This window comes from Ornithodoros turicata, chromosome 8, assembly GCF_037126465.1.
Source record: "Ornithodoros turicata isolate Travis chromosome 8, ASM3712646v1, whole genome shotgun sequence".
In the NCBI taxonomy this organism is placed as follows: Eukaryota; Metazoa; Arthropoda; class Arachnida; order Ixodida; family Argasidae; genus Ornithodoros; species Ornithodoros turicata.
Genome location: NC_088208.1, coordinates 38,758,934 through 38,779,574, shown reverse-complemented (window position 1 = coordinate 38,779,574; position 20,641 = coordinate 38,758,934). Strand labels below are relative to the sequence as shown.

General features: G+C 43.1%; 1 protein-coding gene across 3 annotated transcripts in view; it reads left to right on the top strand.

Annotated features, from left to right (window-relative positions):
• Nucleotides 1-20,641, top strand: part of LOC135367270 (sodium/potassium/calcium exchanger 5-like) — a 28,495-nt gene that overhangs the window by 3,642 nt on the left and 4,212 nt on the right. For 2 of the 3 annotated variants that reach the window (XM_064600455.1, XM_064600456.1), the window contains exons 2-7: nt 2,818-3,050; nt 3,157-3,423; nt 3,639-3,722; nt 18,069-18,175; nt 18,612-18,712; nt 18,853-18,943. In XM_064600455.1, coding sequence (XP_064456525.1) covers nt 2,912-3,050; nt 3,157-3,423; nt 3,639-3,722; nt 18,069-18,175; nt 18,612-18,712; nt 18,853-18,943 — 789 coding nt within the window. In that variant the 5' untranslated portion in view covers nt 2,818-2,911. The remainder of the gene's footprint in view (nt 1-2,817; nt 3,051-3,156; nt 3,424-3,638; nt 3,723-18,068; nt 18,176-18,611; nt 18,713-18,852; nt 18,944-20,641) is intronic. The other variant, XM_064600457.1, reaches the window with a different exon arrangement.

Sequence of the window (20,641 nt, the reverse complement as noted above, 5' to 3'; positions counted from 1 at the left end):
CCGACCCCTTGCTTCTCCGTTCACCTTATCTAAGGGAATTTCCGCAATGGTTGAGACATCCAAGGTGACCCATTTTCTCTCTCTATATACGACGTCGTGTCGTAGTCTGCCATTTCGTTTTGTGCGTAAAACTGAACGCGGACTTGGAAACCGTCAATTTTTTTGCGTAAATATTATCTCTCCAAGTAAGCCTTTGGCTCAGACACTATAAATCTTTCGAAACGTATCTTACTCCTAAATGGATGTATCAAGCATCCGGTTACTGATCCCATGCAGGGTCGAACCCGAACGAGAACGCAAGCAACTTGGTGCATGTCATGGTACAAGTATGGATGGAGGTAGTTGGTACATATATACTTTGCACGGTGATGCAGCGCGAAACATATATGCTAGACCTAAAGATGCTTATTTCTGCTGCCACCGCACAGCAACATTAGAACCGAACGCCGCAACTTTAACATGTTTGGAGTTATCCAGCAGGTGTGTGTGTGCATCATTTTCCTGAAAACAGCAAGTCCTTAATGCGCTGCTCGCGACACGGTTGTCTGAAGTCACCTGTCAGCTGTCCTGCAGCACATATGTCCTTCAGTGCCCTCGAATATTTTATTCGAATATTCTAGTTAAAGGTGGACCGTATGGTGCACGTGTTTCATACTCCAAATGAATGATCTTGCAACACCTCGAGATTTGAGGTATAGGGGAATTTATTGTCAGAAAAAGAAAAAAAGGAAAAAGAAAGATAAAAAAGGGGAAAAGTCAGCCATGCAGCACACCGGCTTGCTATTCCCACAAAAAAAAAACAATAAAAGTAAATAAAAATAAATAAGGAAGAAATCCGGCTCACAGGAAGCCCAGGACATGGGGAGGGGGGATATATTTATTAGACGAAAAGGAAAAAAAAAAAACGGGGGAAAGGTCAGCCAAACGAGACGTCGGCTTGCTATTCCAGAAATAAATAAATTAATTAAGGGGATAAACCACGGGGTGCTGATTTCGGATGAACGTGTCGCAAGTATAGTACAGCTTGGGACAAAAGTTTACGGAACACGGTAGTAGCGTATTTCATCATCTGAGCGGCCCCCTGCTAGCTAACAGGAAGAGATCGAATAAGGAACGGGTGACTGGCCATTCTGTCCATCTCTTAGTATGTGAGTCCACTCCTATTTGCTGTTAGGGTGTCGCACCAATGCAGAAATGCGACATCCCCGTGTTCCGTAAACTTTTGTCCCAAGCTGTACCAATCCTTCGAACATCACATCCCCTGCTCACTTTGGACACCCGTCGATGTTTAGCAGTCGCTACTGTCGTACGACATGAGAGCCACATGTGCTATTCCAGGAATGAATTTTTGCCGTTTCAGTGTCAGAGCAGTGTACCCCGATGTTATCCTGCACATTGCGAAATTGCAGTGCGCCACTTTGCTCATATCTGGCGGGAAATCGCGCCGGTTCGGGGATACGTGATCGAGCGAAGGCCGTTTGTTGTTGCAAGTGTATAGTTTACCATGCTACATAGCGGAATGCCATTGTGGAGAAGCATCGCGTGAAATAAGTTGCGGGTGAGTTCCCTTTCGAAAGAACAAACTGTGGTCGAAAGCTCCGAAGTAATTTAAGAACGTGATTTGTCAAGCAACCATTATATCCTACTCAGCTGTCACTGCTTGGTGGACTCGTCGTAAAGTGCAATTTTGTAATTCACGGCACTGAAAGGCGAATTACTGAATTGAGACACGGAATTACGCGATGCCACTCATGAGTAAGTTAAGTTGAAATAGTTTGCTCCATAGATTAAAAGTAACGAAGAAGGTTAATAGCTGTAAAAGCGTATTAGAGTCACTCCAAGTGACCCACTTGAGTCTACCTTGCTGCTATTGAGAAGCGTGTCTTTGTTGAGTTACGTTTGAAAAGTTAAAGTGACGCTGGTTCAAAGTAAAAATGTAATGGTAGCAATTGATTTAGTTCGTAAGTAATAAGGACGGGCATTGTCAGGTAGGCGTACATTGATGTACCATCCGTGATCCATGATAAGCAAGGTATGCCTTCACGTACAACGTGAAGTATTGTTACGTCCGCGTCCTGGTTACGTCTAAGTCTCCGTCTCCGTCGCGAGGCGAGTCTGCGCATGGGGAAGGGTAAACGCGAAGCGCCTTCTCTCTCTCTTACTGCCGTCGGAAGCCCTGTAAACAAGAATGCGCACACAAAAACGCTCCACTGCCGTGATCGTAAATTCAAAATCTCTTCATTCCCGCTTTATACTGTGCAAAAAAACTTACAAGGGCCTGCCGTTCTCCAGGGAAAAAACCTGCCACGGCCTGGCCCTCTCTGGCGAGGGCGCTCTGGGCGGCTGCCCCTCTCTCGCCCCCTCCCCCCCATCGCTACGATTACGATGCCTGAAAATAAGAAAGTAGCAGCTCTAAAGCCGCCGCAAAATATGTATTACAGCATGTGTAAAACAGCAAGTCCTTGATGTACAGCTCGCGACACGGTTGTCTGAAGTTACCTGTCTGTCGTCCTGCAGCCCATATTTATTTCCTTGAGTGCCCTCGATAATGTTAAGTGACTGCGAAGCAACGAATTACTAAGCTATAGTCATATGAAATACGATTGCGTACCGAAGTAATATAAATTACGTATCTGCGTTGCGAGAAAATTGTGGTAGTACAAAAAAGAAAAGAAAAAAAAAGAAAGAGAAACTCGAATTTTAAACCGCGATTAATTTTCTATTTAGTCCATTCCTTGGACGCATACACACGTTCAGATGCATGGATGTAAATACGAATTACAAATGCCAAGTTTTGTCATGTATCATCGCTTGCAGGTTCTGTAATGGACCAGTGCCTATGTACCTTACACCATGGTTGCAGTCCAGCCTAGAGAGGAAGCAGCAAGAGGTTTCGCGCAGCAAGTGAATAATGTTGAAAGGGTGCGTTGCACTTTGCATCCTCATATTAACGGGAACAGTCGTGTGCGGATATCTGCCTAAGAGCGTACTGGAAGATGCGTCTAACGGAACCCGGAACGGCTTGGCTACATCCAGTTCCCTTCTGGAAGGTAAGGATGTCCATCCATCCCTAAGCTCTTCGTTCCTATCATGCAAAAGCTGTTGAACAGTAGTATCTTCGAATATAAGATCTGCATTTGTACGGTCTGCTGACAGTGCCTGAGCTTACTCCAGATGTCTTGGAAGGAAATAACAGCCTCAGTCAAGATGGCGGCATACGGGGCACCAAACTGGCAGACGACAGAGAGGCGGAAGACTGCGTTCCGCCCTCCATCGACGAATTTCCTCGCGACTTGTTCAGCAACGAAAGCCGTCAATCGGGGGCTCTGGTGTTGCATTTCTTGGCCGTAGCGTACCTCTGCTGTGCCCTGGCCATCGTCTGCGACGAGTACTTCGTTCCATGCTTGGAGCTTCTCTCTCGTGGCAAGTGAAGCATGTAGTTTCGTAAGGACACGCTTAAATACGCATAAGGACATAGCACACGACAGGTCCAAAAGAAAACCGTTGACCTATAGGTCAACGATCTGATACTTGTTGTCTAGTTTACAAATTTACCGTGCATGTTAGTTTTACGGCTTACGTCATGTACAAGCTGTGAATGTTTTACAATGCCGGCAATCACGCATTTATTTCTATAGTCATCAGAATCCCAACGGATGTCGCTGGGGCAACTGTCATGGCGATAGGAACTTCTTCGCCAGAACTCTACTCCGCTATAATAGGTGAGCAAAATGTTTCCCTTTGTTTGATCAGAAAGGGGCTCTTTCATACATTCATACCTGGCTTGCCCATGCTAGCCCATCTAGCCCATGGCTTGTCATAGCCAAACTCTGATAATAGTAAAGCTCACTCTTCCAGGCAAGAGGTTGGATTTATAATGAATCCTGCCTTTATGGCCCAATGTGTAATGCGAAAACACTGCAGGCAGTTCCATGAGGGTCTGCTGCAGTAGTAAAAGAATAATACGACTTAGCGAGCAATTTGACACCTCCCTCCTCTCTCACCCCCCCTGTTACCCCCAATTTTGCAATTTGCACCCCCACCCAATTTTTTAAATTTTTTTTTCGATTTTTCACTTAAAATCGCTCATACACGCATAAGAATGCGATAATAGAGCGTAGAATATAATTTTCAATTAATAAATTCAATTACTATTCATTCCAACGAGAGAGGAGGAAAATATCAAATTATCGTTAAGTCGTGTTATTCTATAACGAGACACACGAAAAGAAGCGCACATACGCATAAATGCACTTTCTAAACTCATTTAATAATTCAAGTCATTACTATACACATTCAATTCATTAATGTGTCAGTCCAGGTTCGGTAACAGCATCAGCCCATGGGCGCCACCATTTGCAAAGCGTCACACCAGGCAGGTCGGAAAGCATCACGTCAGGTGGCAGCACCGCTGTCATCATGGGGACTTCCGTGGAATGCAGAAAGAAACAAAACAAAAAAAGTGCTAACGAGGGGAAAACACGCGCGAAAACAGGCACACACAAAATTTTCACCATCGCGAATATATGCGGGCATGCACCGACGAGAATAGCAACAAGGGTCATTGACAGAATGGCGTACAAGGGAATTGCGAACATGTTTGGGCATGCACGGACAAGAATAACAACAACAACAAGGGGAAGACTTTCTACTAATCGCAACAAGGTAAATCGCCAAACATACACTACTCCAATACACGCTGTCAAGTAATCGCAGTTAGGGGGTAGGTAAACGCGACAACAGAAGAAGTATTGAAACGACAACTCACCGGCACCGAAGTATTTCCACACACATCACTCAGTCAAAACCAGTCGCTCGTCACGAAATTCGTGGCGAGGAGAGCACCAACAACATGACCGCCACTCAGAGATCCACCCGAAGCAATGAAGCGTCCGTTGATTTCTCCGCCAGGGCATCAGGAGCTCTGCACTGTCATTGGTCGTGACGTCATCCGTTCCAAAGGTCGTCCAGAGAGGAGAGCTTCGCAAATCCCCCTCTGTTATTCATTAAATATAGTAACCAATTATGACGTCACTGTTTATAGAAATCTTGCATTAAAGCGAAATCCAGACGGGTGCGCACCTACACCACAACCGTTGCCCTAGCTTCCCATGCGAGAATGAAGCACTGGTCTACCAGACACCGCGCTGTTTGACGTCATCATTTCCTCCCATTGTCTTAGGCTGCTCCTGTGAGCACCCAACCACCGCCCAAACGGTCAACGTTTCAAAGTTCGCTCTTGCTATCAGGAGTGAAGAATGCGCGCCAGGCAAGAGTGCTTCATGCTCCCTGGTATTAATTGAATTTACATCGCCATATTATTTTCTTTACTGCGCTATTACTGATTTTTCATTCTTACATTAAAGATTACAAAAACTACTACTACTACAAAAAAAAAATGCTCTTGCTCCTGTTATTGAAGGTCATATGAAATTACTCTAATTTTTAACAGTCATAAATTATATTCACTCATTAAAGGAAACACCATCCATGCACAAAGGCTGAGAAAACAAAAACTAAGCCTTGCAATTAAGCGCTATTTCCTCGAAGACTTACTAAATGACTAAATAAACATATCAAAAAGCGCTTTTTCTACTTTCAATCATTGTGAACCGTATCAACATTTTTTGTACAACAATTCAAGAAACTAATCATCGCTCTCTTCATGGACGCTGTTGCTTCTGTCTAAAATAACTGCCCCTATTGAAGATGAGAAAATAATAAGTGAGCCTGGACCACTCAAAGTGATCAATAGGCTTACTCAATGCGCGAAAATCATATTTTCTTTCTGATTTTGCTCTTTAAAAGTAGCGCACTATCCACAAAGCGCGATCTCAGTTGTCTCGCGACGTAAACCCCCATTTATTATTATTATTATTAACCATAAAGCGCGCCAAGTTTTCCTAAACCCCCATTTCTGCTTGCTACATGATGTGTCACGCAGTGACGCAGGGCAAGAATGAATAAATTTAGCATATGAAACGCATTTTCACCATCCCGTTGAGCAGCTTGCTTCCATGAGCAGACAAGGATTCCCTCCATGAGCAGACAAGGCTTCCATGAGCAGACAAGGAAGGCACACACCTTCCCTTTTTTGTTCACGTTCTCTATGAAATCTAATTATTATTACTTGAAATGGAACAAACTGCAGCAGATTCGTCTCACAGAGACGGAAATTTGCACTGAACGCTCAGATACCCGATTTTCTGCGCTACGACTGCAAAATTAAGCACCATCATCAACACATAAGTCATAATACTTGTCATGCCTTATCGAGCAATGTGCATACCGACAGGCATGACAAAACACAGAACACACACACACACACACTCCCGTTTCTACTGACCGAAAATTATGGAACCGCGTAATTGTACGCACCCTGAATTTTACCAGGAAATCTAAACTTGAACAGAGCTAAAAGCCCGACAAAAGCTAACACTGACAAACGACAACTGAAAAACAACAATTAACAAACACACCCATTCGTTTCTGCTGTCTGAATTCGCGCTAAATGCGTGAGCGATTCCAAGAGCAAGCACACCGTTTGAAGAAAGCCTAACAAATGTAGCTCAACACAGCCCTCGCCACAATAGCCGGGTGGGAGGCGGCACGATTCACAAAAAACGACTTTTCTTGCTGATTTTGCTTTTAAAACACGGTTAACTAGCAATTAAGCGCTCCAAGTTTTTCTTACTTCTCATTCCTTCCTGCGTCTTCCGCGTCCTGTCATGCAATGAAGCATGGCAAGAATTTGTAACTTTAGCATATGAAAGTCATTTTCACCATTACATTTCGAAATTTGCTTCCATGAGCAGGCACACAGCCGCCCGTTTTTTGTTCACATTAGCTATGAAAATCCAATAATCATACTTACTTCCAACAAATTGCAGTGAACTCCAGATTCGATTCACGGAGACGATAATTTCTACCCTCTGCGTTAAACGCCCAGATACCCGTATTGATGCTGGAATTGTAATAGCTATGACTGCAAAACTTAGGCACCTTCATCAACATAACAGTTATAATGCGTGTCATGCTTTATCGAGCAAAGGGCATGCACAAGAATCGTGAAGCATGACAAGATACACGCTAACAAACAACAACTAACAGACACACACACACACACACATTTCTCCTCTCAGAAAACTATTAAGCAGCATAATACGACATACTCTGAATTTTACCGATAAAACTAAGTTTGAACACAGCTACAAGCACCCGACAAACGCGCAATCTATCAACCTACAACAATACCTGACGGTTAACTAGCAAACACACCATTTAATTCTACGCTAAAGGCATGAGCGATTCGATAAGAACAAAGCACACCGCTTTATGAAAGCCTAACAGCTATGTAGTTTTAATACGGCCCTCGCGCTGCGATAACAGCGTGCAAGGCTCATAAAATCGGTGCGAATCCTTGTAAATTAGCGTGCCCAAAACAAGCACTTCACCTTGCCCGCAAGTCATTCCACAAAGAACTCTATTAAAAAACACGCGCGATAAACCTCATTTTTTAAACTAATATTTCGCGCAATCGTGCATAACTTCTTCACTCGACCGATAGGAATAGGCATACACAAAGAACTTACTTGTCAAGTGGGGTCCCCGCATAAAATACGCCCGCACACAACAACAACAATAAATGATGACGATTAGATGGGGTGTGGTGGGGTGCTGCGGTGGGGTGAGGCATGCACACAGACACACATACAGACTCACATTTTTCACTACACACAACGAGCGTCGCGAGTCTTCACAGTCACAGAAATCCATATTATTTCTCTAAGTCAATAATTATTCATCGCAAAACACTGCCCATATATACTATGTATGCAGCCATGAAACAATAGAGCTTCGGTTCGGATGTAATAGGATTCACCGTCTGCCGACCGACGCGTACGAGAGAGAGAGAAAAAAAGAAAGAAAAACACGAGTGAAAGCAGGCCAGGAATGTGCGTTGGCTATGGCTATGCGTACAGAAAAAAAAGAAAGAAACGGTGCCATCATGCTCATATGCAGCATCTCTAATACATCTCCCTATTATTATTATTACTATTTTCAACAACATCAACACCATAACACAGATGGGCCACACGAAATTCTGATTCTTTCCTTTTACTTGTATTCGCTTCCACTAAAATAATTTGAAGGAATAATATACAGTGGAACAGGAAAATGAGAACAGAATTTCAGCATACGCTACACGCTGGTTCACCTAACAAGCTCGAAACCTTTCTGAATATATCCTGCAGGTACTGGAATAAAGATTTATCGCAAAGATAATCATCTGCTGCACGTCGTATTTTTTAAAATAAGAAATGGTAAAAACACTCGCTCTCAGCGTGTTAAACGCTATATGTAGCAAATAATAACAACAATATCAGAGCATTTTTGTTCTTTATTTCGTTATTTCCAAGAGCTCATTACTTTGTGCGAGCCATAGAAAAATTAAAAATTTCTGCTTTGCTGCCGTTAAAGTAGCACGAAAGCGCACTCGAATAGCAAAGTGCATATTGTCAAGCATAACAAATGCACACGCTAACGACAACAATAACTACTAACAAACACAACCATTCATTTCTACTGTCTAAATTCGCGGTAGGAGCGTATAAGTGCTTTCACAAGAACAAGCACAGTGCTTGAAGAAAGTCTATAACAAATGTAGCTCAACGCAGCCCTTCCCACAATCACCGTGTTGAAGGCTGTCTTTTCTTTCTGATTTTGCTTTAAAAACGTAGCTTAAACAGTTTTTCGCACATAACATTTCTGCTTGCTACGTGACGCGTCCTATCATGTAATAAAGCAGGGAAAGAATTACTAAATTTAGCACACAAAAAAATGTTTTGCGATACCGATTCGCAATTCGCTTTCATGAGCAGGCACATCCCTTCCCTTGTTTGTTCACAACTTCACAGCGCGCATGAAATTTAAACACGATTTCTTAAAATGCAACAAATTACTGCAGAATCGTCTCACGGGGGCTGGAATTTCTACCATCTGCGTTAAGCGCTCAGATACCCGCATTTTTTGCACAAATAGCAAAATAGCTATGTCTGCAAAAAGTAAGCACCTTCAACAAGTTCATAATTCCTGTCATGCCTTATCGAGCAATGTGCATACCGACAGGCATGACAAAACACAGAACAAACACACCCATTTCTGCTGACAGAACTGAGCTGTACAATGAGGCACGGAGCAACCCTGGCAAAACAAGGGCTCACACATTCAGTGAGCAGTGACTACTCCTTGATCAGCATAATACTACCACATACTGTGAATTTTACCCCGAAAACTCAGCTTGAACACAGCCACGGGCATGACAAATGCACGTGCTAAACAAAAAACTGACAAACACACGCTTGCACTGATACTGTCTGAACTCGCGTCAAGTGAGTGCCAGCATAAGAACAAGCACTCCGGTTCTTGCTGTTGTTGTTGCTCTTAACTAACAAATGTAGCTTGATGCAGCCCTCGCTGTGATGACCGCGTGGAAGGCTCATAAAATCGATTCGAATCCTGGTAAAATAGCGCGTCCACAACAAGCACTTCACCTTGTTTGCAGGGCACCCTGTACCCATCTCTTTTCAGAAAACGCGATAAACTTTATTTTTAATCAATATTTCGCGCTACAGTACTTTTCTTTCACACGAAAAGGCGTACACAACGCGGAGATTACTTACTTACTTTTCAAGTGACTTCCTAGCTTCACAAATACACACGCCCACACATATTTTTCATACACACAACGAGCGTCGCCTATTCAAACTCCCAAAAGTGTCTTCCCAGCCACATTATTCCTCAGGTCAATAATTATCCAACGACAAAATACGCAACACACATATGCGCCAGCGGTACAAAGGACAGCGCGTCTTCGCACCGGATGTAATAGGAACTTCCACGCAGACGACACCAGCTAAAAACAAATAAAGCAGCTCAGAAATGAACATTGCCATTGCGTACAGAAAGACATCGAGCTCCATGCAGTAATAAAAAAAGATGAATAACACAGAATTGGAATTCGTTGCCTCTTGCTTTATTTACTTACACCAAAATATTTTGAAACGATACTACAGAAGTGAGTCAAGCAATTGAGCAAAGAATACATCTGGATTCGCTATACACACAGCACCTCTAAGCCATTTTAAACCAAACGAGAATGCATGTATTCATTAGTATGCTATAATAATCTTAACAAAAAAGAAAAAAAAAATAGAAAGGAATGCATGTTCGCTATACATCCATGAGAAAACGGTGCTGAGCTTTTGCGCAGCAGTTATGATACAGAAGGGTTATTTTTGCTTTTATTTCGTTGCACCCATATATTTTGCAAGAATACTATAGAGTGGAACGGGTAAATGCGAACATCATTCGCTACACACTGTAGCTGTCATCATTTTTAAACCAAACCAGTTGACATGTGTTCATCAGCATACGACCTTTCACTAGATAGATAAGTTGCTAATGACACTCACAAAATTGTCATTCCAACATCATTGACTGCAAGCTTCAGTGCCCAACAGAGCAATGCGCGCCCATCAGCATGCCTTGGACTCACTTCGCACACATACGATACCTTTCTTAATATATCCTACTGCCACCGGAATCAAATGTTTATATGTTTATCGCAAGGATAATCACCTGCCTCGTGTCGTATTTTTTATTTTTTAAGAGACGCCAAAAGACCCTCACTCTCGTCGTGTTAAACAGTACGTAGGGACTGATACAATAGAGGGCAGGGTAATTTTTCTTTATTTCTTTATTTATTTTATTTTTTCTTTAGAGTTTATTATTTTGTACGAGTCATCTAAATTTAACATGTCTGCTTTGCCGCTGTTAAAGTGATGAAACAGTGCGCTCGGGGAATCGGTAACGGACCGCGCGCGCGATTGCGTCAGCGTGTTCAAACCGCGAGAACGGGCCCGCATGCGGCTCGCGTGGGGACGCGGTTCAGGCGCACTGTTTCATCACTTTAACAGCGGCAAAGCAGACATGTTAAATTTAGATGACTCGTACAAAATAATAAACTCTAAAGAAAAAATAAAATAAATAAAGAAATAAAGAAAAATTACCCTGCCCTCTATTGTATCAGTCCCTACGTACTGTTTAACACGACGAGAGTGAGGGTCTTTTGGCGTCTCTTAAAAAATAAAAAATACGACACGAGGCAGGTGATTATCCTTGCGATAAACATATAAACATTTGATTCCGGTGGCAGTAGGATATATTAAGAAAGGTATCGTATGTGTGCGAAGTGAGTCCAAGGCATGCTGATGGGCGCGCATTGCTCTGTTGGGCACTGAAGCTTGCAGTCAATGATGTTGGAATGACAATTTTGTGAGTGTCATTAGCAACTTATCTATCTAGTGAAAGGTCGTATGCTGATGAACACATGTCAACTGGTTTGGTTTAAAAATGATGACAGCTACAGTGTGTAGCGAATGATGTTCGCATTTACCCGTTCCACTCTATAGTATTCTTGCAAAATATATGGGTGCAACGAAATAAAAGCAAAAATAACCCTTCTGTATCATAACTGCTGCGCAAAAGCTCAGCACCGTTTTCTCATGGATGTATAGCGAACATGCATTCCTTTCTATTTTTTTTTTCTTTTTTGTTAAGATTATTATAGCATACTAATGAATACATGCATTCTCGTTTGGTTTAAAAATGGCTTAGAGGTGCTGTGTGTATAGCGAATCCAGATGTATTCTTTGCTCAATTGCTTGACTCACTTCTGTAGTATCGTTTCAAAATATTTTGGTGTAAGTAAATAAAGCAAGAGGCAACGAATTCCAATTCTGTGTTATTCATCTTTTTTTATTACTGCATGGAGCTCGATGTCTTTCTGTACGCAATGGCAATGTTCATTTCTGAGCTGCTTTATTTGTTTTTAGCTGGTGTCGTCTGCGTGGAAGTTCCTATTACATCCGGTGCGAAGACGCGCTGTCCTTTGTACCGCTGGCGCATATGTGTGTTGCGTATTTTGTCGTTGGATAATTATTGACCTGAGGAATAATGTGGCTGGGAAGACACTTTTGGGAGTTTGAATAGGCGACGCTCGTTGTGTGTATGAAAAATATGTGTGGGCGTGTGTATTTGTGAAGCTAGGAAGTCACTTGAAAAGTAAGTAAGTAATCTCCGCGTTGTGTACGCCTTTTCGTGTGAAAGAAAAGTACTGTAGCGCGAAATATTGATTAAAAATAAAGTTTATCGCGTTTTCTGAAAAGAGATGGGTACAGGGTGCCCTGCAAACAAGGTGAAGTGCTTGTTGTGGACGCGCTATTTTACCAGGATTCGAATCGATTTTATGAGCCTTCCACGCGGTCATCACAGCGAGGGCTGCATCAAGCTACATTTGTTAGTTAAGAGCAACAACAACAGCAAGAACCGGAGTGCTTGTTCTTATGCTGGCACTCACTTGACGCGAGTTCAGACAGTATCAGTGCAAGCGTGTGTTTGTCAGTTTTTTGTTTAGCACGTGCATTTGTCATGCCCGTGGCTGTGTTCAAGCTGAGTTTTCGGGGTAAAATTCACAGTATGTGGTAGTATTATGCTGATCAAGGAGTAGTCACTGCTCACTGAATGTGTGAGCCCTTGTTTTGCCAGGGTTGCTCCGTGCCTCATTGTACAGCTCAGTTCTGTCAGCAGAAATGGGTGTGTTTGTTCTGTGTTTTGTCATGCCTGTCGGTATGCACATTGCTCGATAAGGCATGACAGGAATTATGAACTTGTTGAAGGTGCTTACTTTTTGCAGACATAGCTATTTTGCTATTTGTGCAAAAAATGCGGGTATCTGAGCGCTTAACGCAGATGGTAGAAATTCCAGCCCCCGTGAGACGATTCTGCAGTAATTTGTTGCATTTTAAGAAATCGTGTTTAAATTTCATGCGCGCTGTGAAGTTGTGAACAAACAAGGGAAGGGATGTGCCTGCTCATGAAAGCGAATTGCGAATCGGTATCGCAAAACATTTTTTTGTGTGCTAAATTTAGTAATTCTTTCCCTGCTTTATTACATGATAGGACGCGTCACGTAGCAAGCAGAAATGTTATGTGCGAAAAACTGTTTAAGCTACGTTTTTAAAGCAAAATCAGAAAGAAAAGACAGCCTTCAACACGGTGATTGTGGGAAGGGCTGCGTTGAGCTACATTTGTTATAGACTTTCTTCAAGCACTGTGCTTGTTCTTGTGAAAGCACTTATACGCTCCTACCGCGAATTTAGACAGTAGAAATGAATGGTTGTGTTTGTTAGTAGTTATTGTTGTCGTTAGCGTGTGCATTTGTTATGCTTGACAATATGCACTTTGCTATTCGAGTGCGCTTTCGTGCTACTTTAACGGCAGCAAAGCAGAAATTTTTAATTTTTCTATGGCTCGCACAAAGTAATGAGCTCTTGGAAATAACGAAATAAAGAACAAAAATGCTCTGATATTGTTGTTATTATTTGCTACATATAGCGTTTAACACGCTGAGAGCGAGTGTTTTTACCATTTCTTATTTTAAAAAATACGACGTGCAGCAGATGATTATCTTTGCGATAAATCTTTATTCCAGTACCTGCAGGATATATTCAGAAAGGTTTCGAGCTTGTTAGGTGAACCAGCGTGTAGCGTATGCTGAAATTCTGTTCTCATTTCCTGTTCCACTGTATATTATTCCTTCAAATTATTTTAGTGGAAGCGAATACAAGTAAAAGGAAAGAATCAGAATTTCGTGTGGCCCATCTGTGTTATGGTGTTGATGTTGTTGAAAATAGTAATAATAATAATAGGGAGATGTATTAGAGATGCTGCATATGAGCATGATGGCACCGTTTCTTTCTTTTTTTTCTGTACGCATAGCCATAGCCAACGCACATTCCTGGCCTGCTTTCACTCGTGTTTTTCTTTCTTTTTTTCTCTCTCTCTCGTACGCGTCGGTCGGCAGACGGTGAATCCTATTACATCCGAACCGAAGCTCTATTGTTTCATGGCTGCATACATAGTATATATGGGCAGTGTTTTGCGATGAATAATTATTGACTTAGAGAAATAATATGGATTTCTGTGACTGTGAAGACTCGCGACGCTCGTTGTGTGTAGTGAAAAATGTGAGTCTGTATGTGTGTCTGTGTGCATGCCTCACCCCACCGCAGCACCCCACCACACCCCATCTAATCGTCATCATTTATTGTTGTTGTTGTGTGCGGGCGTATTTTATGCGGGGACCCCACTTGACAAGTAAGTTCTTTGTGTATGCCTATTCCTATCGGTCGAGTGAAGAAGTTATGCACGATTGCGCGAAATATTAGTTTAAAAAATGAGGTTTATCGCGCGTGTTTTTTAATAGAGTTCTTTGTGGAATGACTTGCGGGCAAGGTGAAGTGCTTGTTTTGGGCACGCTAATTTACAAGGATTCGCACCGATTTTATGAGCCTTGCACGCTGTTATCGCAGCGCGAGGGCCGTATTAAAACTACATAGCTGTTAGGCTTTCATAAAGCGGTGTGCTTTGTTCTTATCGAATCGCTCATGCCTTTAGCGTAGAATTAAATGGTGTGTTTGCTAGTTAACCGTCAGGTATTGTTGTAGGTTGATAGATTGCGCGTTTGTCGGGTGCTTGTAGCTGTGTTCAAACTTAGTTTTATCGGTAAAATTCAGAGTATGTCGTATTATGCTGCTTAATAGTTTTCTGAGAGGAGAAATGTGTGTGTGTGTGTGTGTCTGTTAGTTGTTGTTTGTTAGCGTGTATCTTGTCATGCTTCACGATTCTTGTGCATGCCCTTTGCTCGATAAAGCATGACACGCATTATAACTGTTATGTTGATGAAGGTGCCTAAGTTTTGCAGTCATAGCTATTACAATTCCAGCATCAATACGGGTATCTGGGCGTTTAACGCAGAGGGTAGAAATTATCGTCTCCGTGAATCGAATCTGGAGTTCACTGCAATTTGTTGGAAGTAAGTATGATTATTGGATTTTCATAGCTAATGTGAACAAAAAACGGGCGGCTGTGTGCCTGCTCATGGAAGCAAATTTCGAAATGTAATGGTGAAAATGACTTTCATATGCTAAAGTTACAAATTCTTGCCATGCTTCATTGCATGACAGGACGCGGAAGACGCAGGAAGGAATGAGAAGTAAGAAAAACTTGGAGCGCTTAATTGCTAGTTAACCGTGTTTTAAAAGCAAAATCAGCAAGAAAAGTCGTTTTTTGTGAATCGTGCCGCCTCCCACCCGGCTATTGTGGCGAGGGCTGTGTTGAGCTACATTTGTTAGGCTTTCTTCAAACGGTGTGCTTGCTCTTGGAATCGCTCACGCATTTAGCGCGAATTCAGACAGCAGAAACGAATGGGTGTGTTTGTTAATTGTTGTTTTTCAGTTGTCGTTTGTCAGTGTTAGCTTTTGTCGGGCTTTTAGCTCTGTTCAAGTTTAGATTTCCTGGTAAAATTCAGGGTGCGTACAATTACGCGGTTCCATAATTTTCGGTCAGTAGAAACGGGAGTGTGTGTGTGTGTGTGTTCTGTGTTTTGTCATGCCTGTCGGTATGCACATTGCTCGATAAGGCATGACAAGTATTATGACTTATGTGTTGATGATGGTGCTTAATTTTGCAGTCGTAGCGCAGAAAATCGGGTATCTGAGCGTTCAGTGCAAATTTCCGTCTCTGTGAGACGAATCTGCTGCAGTTTGTTCCATTTCAAGTAATAATAATTAGATTTCATAGAGAACGTGAACAAAAAAGGGAAGGTTGTGTGCCTTCCTTGTCTGCTCATGGAAGCCTTGTCTGCTCATGGAGGGAATCCTTGTCTGCTCATGGAAGCAAGCTGCTCAACGGGATGGTGAAAATGCGTTTCATATGCTAAATTTATTCATTCTTGCCCTGCGTCACTGCGTGACACATCATGTAGCAAGCAGAAATGGGGGTTTAGGAAAACTTGGCGCGCTTTATGGTTAATAATAATAATAATAAATGGGGGTTTACGTCGCGAGACAACTGAGATCGCGCTTTGTGGATAGTGCGCTACTTTTAAAGAGCAAAATCAGAAAGAAAATATGATTTTCGCGCATTGAGTAAGCCTATTGATCACTTTGAGTGGTCCAGGCTCACTTATTATTTTCTCATCTTCAATAGGGGCAGTTATTTTAGACAGAAGCAACAGCGTCCATGAAGAGAGCGATGATTAGTTTCTTGAATTGTTGTACAAAAAATGTTGATACGGTTCACAATGATTGAAAGTAGAAAAAGCGCTTTTTGATATGTTTATTTAGTCATTTAGTAAGTCTTCGAGGAAATAGCGCTTAATTGCAAGGCTTAGTTTTTGTTTTCTCAGCCTTTGTGCATGGATGGTGTTTCCTTTAATGAGTGAATATAATTTATGACTGTTAAAAATTAGAGTAATTTCATATGACCTTCAATAACAGGAGCAAGAGCATTTTTTTTTTGTAGTAGTAGTAGTTTTTGTAATCTTTAATGTAAGAATGAAAAATCAGTAATAGCGCAGTAAAGAAAATAATATGGCGATGTAAATTCAATTAATACCAGGGAGCATGAAGCACTCTTGCCTGGCGCGCATTCTTCACTCCTGATAGCAAGAGCGAACTTTGAAACGTTGACCGTTTGGGCGGTGGTTGGGTGCTCACAGGAGCAGCCTAAGACAATGGGAGGAAATGATGACGTCAAACAGCGCGGTGTCTGGTAGACCAGTGCTTCATTCTCGCATGGGAAGCTAGGGCAACGGTTGTGGTGTAGGTGCGCACCCGTCTGGATTTCGCTTTAATGCAAGATTTCTATAAACAGTGACGTCATAATTGGTTACTATATTTAATGAATAACAGAGGGGGATTTGCGAAGCTCTCCTCTCTGGACGACCTTTGGAACGGATGACGTCACGACCAATGACAGTGCAGAGCTCCTGATGCCCTGGCGGAGAAATCAACGGACGCTTCATTGCTTCGGGTGGATCTCTGAGTGGCGGTCATGTTGTTGGTGCTCTCCTCGCCACGAATTTCGTGACGAGCGACTGGTTTTGACTGAGTGATGTGTGTGGAAATACTTCGGTGCCGGTGAGTTGTCGTTTCAATACTTCTTCTGTTGTCGCGTTTACCTACCCCCTAACTGCGATTACTTGACAGCGTGTATTGGAGTAGTGTATGTTTGGCGATTTACCTTGTTGCGATTAGTAGAAAGTCTTCCCCTTGTTGTTGTTGTTATTCTTGTCCGTGCATGCCCAAACATGTTCGCAATTCCCTTGTACGCCATTCTGTCAATGACCCTTGTTGCTATTCTCGTCGGTGCATGCCCGCATATATTCGCGATGGTGAAAATTTTGTGTGTGCCTGTTTTCGCGCGTGTTTTCCCCTCGTTAGCACTTTTTTTGTTTTGTTTCTTTCTGCATTCCACGGAAGTCCCCATGATGACAGCGGTGCTGCCACCTGACGTGATGCTTTCCGACCTGCCTGGTGTGACGCTTTGCAAATGGTGGCGCCCATGGGCTGATGCTGTTACCGAACCTGGACTGACACATTAATGAATTGAATGTGTATAGTAATGACTTGAATTATTAAATGAGTTTAGAAAGTGCATTTATGCGTATGTGCGCTTCTTTTCGTGTGTCTCGTTATAGAATAACACGACTTAACGATAATTTGATATTTTCCTCCTCTCTCGTTGGAATGAATAGTAATTGAATTTATTAATTGAAAATTATATTCTACGCTCTATTATCGCATTCTTATGCGTGTATGAGCGATTTTAAGTGAAAAATCGAAAAAAAAATTTAAAAAAATTGGGTGGGGGTGCAAATTGCAAAATTGGGGGTAACAGGGGGGGTGAGAGAGGAGGGAGGTGTCAAATTGCTCGCTAAGTCGTATTATTCTTTTACTACTTGCTGCACGTCGGTGGGAGGGCAACAGAAGGTGTCATGACCCATGAGTTCTTCTCCCTCGATTTCAAAACTATATTTTAGAAGTCGCTCCCCTATTTCTCTCTCTCTCTTTCCTTCAGCTTTTTTTTTTCTAGCCTGCCTGATTTCTATGACCTTTTGGTATTCATTGCGTATAGTAAACATCGTGCCTCTTACTGCACAGGCTCCTTCATCACGAAGGGCGACATAGGCTTAGGTACCATCGTGGGCTCAGCCGTGTTCAACATCCTCGGCGTTACCAGCGTCACGGGCCTCTGCCTTCTCAGCAACGTAAGCATGTTCTTTCAAACACTTTATACGATGCGCTGTTATGGGCTCTGTTCGCATGTCTTCTCATGTTTTCATGTCTGCGTGTTCATTTTGGGAACTTGTAGTAGGGCGGTTTGCTCCGAACCGCGACGTCGACACAGAAGCATGCTGTTGCTGAACGTGCTTATTTAGTAAAAGGAGTTACAGCAGAACATAATCTGCTGTTGTGTCTGCTCACATGTGAGCCAGCTGGCTGGAGGAAAGTGCTCCAGATAAGTTAATGCAAGAACCGCTGTAGGCATGTCCACCAATGTCGTTTTGTCGCCTGCATACAGACGCTCCGAAACTGAGCACTAAAAAAAAGAGACAAAGACAAAGAAAAAGACGAACCTTAACAGGCTATTTGACTTCCTTCCCTTACTGGATGTGTCTTTACGAAACGACCTGCTTCTTCCAGAGTGTGCAGCTGGAGTGGTATCCTATCCTAAGGGATTTTATCATCTACGTTGTTTGTGTGACTCTGCTCGCTGTCTTCATATACGACAGCACGGTGCACTGGTAAGTATCATTTTTCATAGACGGGAAAGAAAGAATGCTACACACAAATTTGTGCCTGTGCACGAATCACAGTGCTCCTCTTTGTATACTACTATGTCCACAGCTCTAATGACGTCATCTTGTTGACTCTGTTCCTCTAGGTACGAAGCAGGATCATTACTCACTCTATTTGTCTTCTACATCGCCATCATGTTTTTCAACGCTGGACTCAAACGCGCAGCCACCAAGCAGGTTGGCGAGTTTATTTGGAACATGAGGGACGAGATCGCCCATTTACTTGGGTGCGGGGTCTCCCACTGTTCAGGGGACAGCTATAGCGCGAATGAGTGCTTGTGAGGGCTAACAAGTCTATTCAACGAATACTAATCTGTCCATGCTGTTATTATTAGTATCATTAGCACCGTGATTATCAGCTTGTAGCGTGTTCAAATGGGAGGCACCACCTCCAGGCAGCTGGTGATCTCGTCCCCTTCTGCCCTGTTTGCTAGGGAAGACCGATCAGTCTTCTATCTGCTATAAAGAATATAGGCCTATGCAATATTACCTTACGCTTAATCTTAAAAGGCTATTGATATCGTAACGATAATCTTGCTTATTTTTATTCCTATCAATGCCCATACGGCGTTAGTCGTCCTGGATTCCCATTTTGGATTGCCAGCTGTATTAAAATACAGAAATAAGATTCCAATGAAATAATACACCTCCTTCCTCAGTGCATATGCGCATGCATACGCTGCCTACGATTTGGGATGCGCCAAACAACGTTCAGCAAGCACTCAACAGATGGTGCATGATGTATTCATTAACCGCGGCCTCAGGTCCATAACTTTAAAGGCAAGGCAACCTAGATACAGGCTTTGGTACAGGTTGGTCGAAGGTGACGTTGGAAATATCGAAACCTTAAACCTTCTGGCTCCTCCAGCAAAACTGGCTCCGCATGCGACTATGTTATCCCCTCCGAAGACATCATTGGCATTTACCGTCTCCTGTATCCGACGTCTTCGACGTGTGCTAAGCTGCAGGCTTTGCATTTTGCGATGCACCAGATAAAGCAGTGTTCTGCTCGACCACGGGTCTTCTACACAGAGTCTATAAGGCTGCCCTCCAGTGTCTGGCAACAATGGGCATTCATGAACTTCTAGTTCCAATTCTTGCTGACGTGCTGGAAGCATACAAGAAGCTGTTGGACATGGGCCGTGGCGTAGTATTGCAGTGGGTACTTGGTCATGTGGGCATACCCGGCAGTGAAGAGGTAGACCAGGCTGGTATACAGGGTCACCAGCTTACATCAGTCCACTCCATCATCTTGCCCAAAGGCGGCTGTCGGGCCCTTCTCCGTGCTATCTCTGCAGATAAGACGAGATCTCAGTGGATTCACGACATGACATCCTACTCTCTGCTCCACGCCCTGGATTCGTCTCTCTCAGTGTCGCTTCTTCCTAGCCTTCCGCGACAGTACGCATCCCTTCTTCACCGCATGCAGCTGAGTGTTGCGTTTACCCCAAGCCAGTTATGAGGCAGCGCCTTGACCGCGCGCCGTCAGACCTTTGTATCACATGCGTGCACAGTGCGCGCTGACCTACACCACATGCTTATGGACTGCCCCGTCTACCAGCTGGAACGCGAGGTCTTGCAGCACAAGACGCATGCAGTCGACTACCGGCCTTTTACTCTCGGCAACTTGCCGAGTCCCTGGTACAGTCCCGCTCATATGTATCAAAGTCTCCGTCACCTTTGGTAGTGTCTGTTATCAACCAGCCTCTCCACTATACTTTGATCACCTGAACTGTCATCTCCACCATCATCTTTCATTATCTACAGTTGGCACTTGGGCAGCGCCCATCCTGCTGGCAGGCATCAACCCCATCTCATCATCATTTCTTTATGTGTGTGTGTGTGTGTTCTGTTTTAAAAAAGAAGAGCGATCAT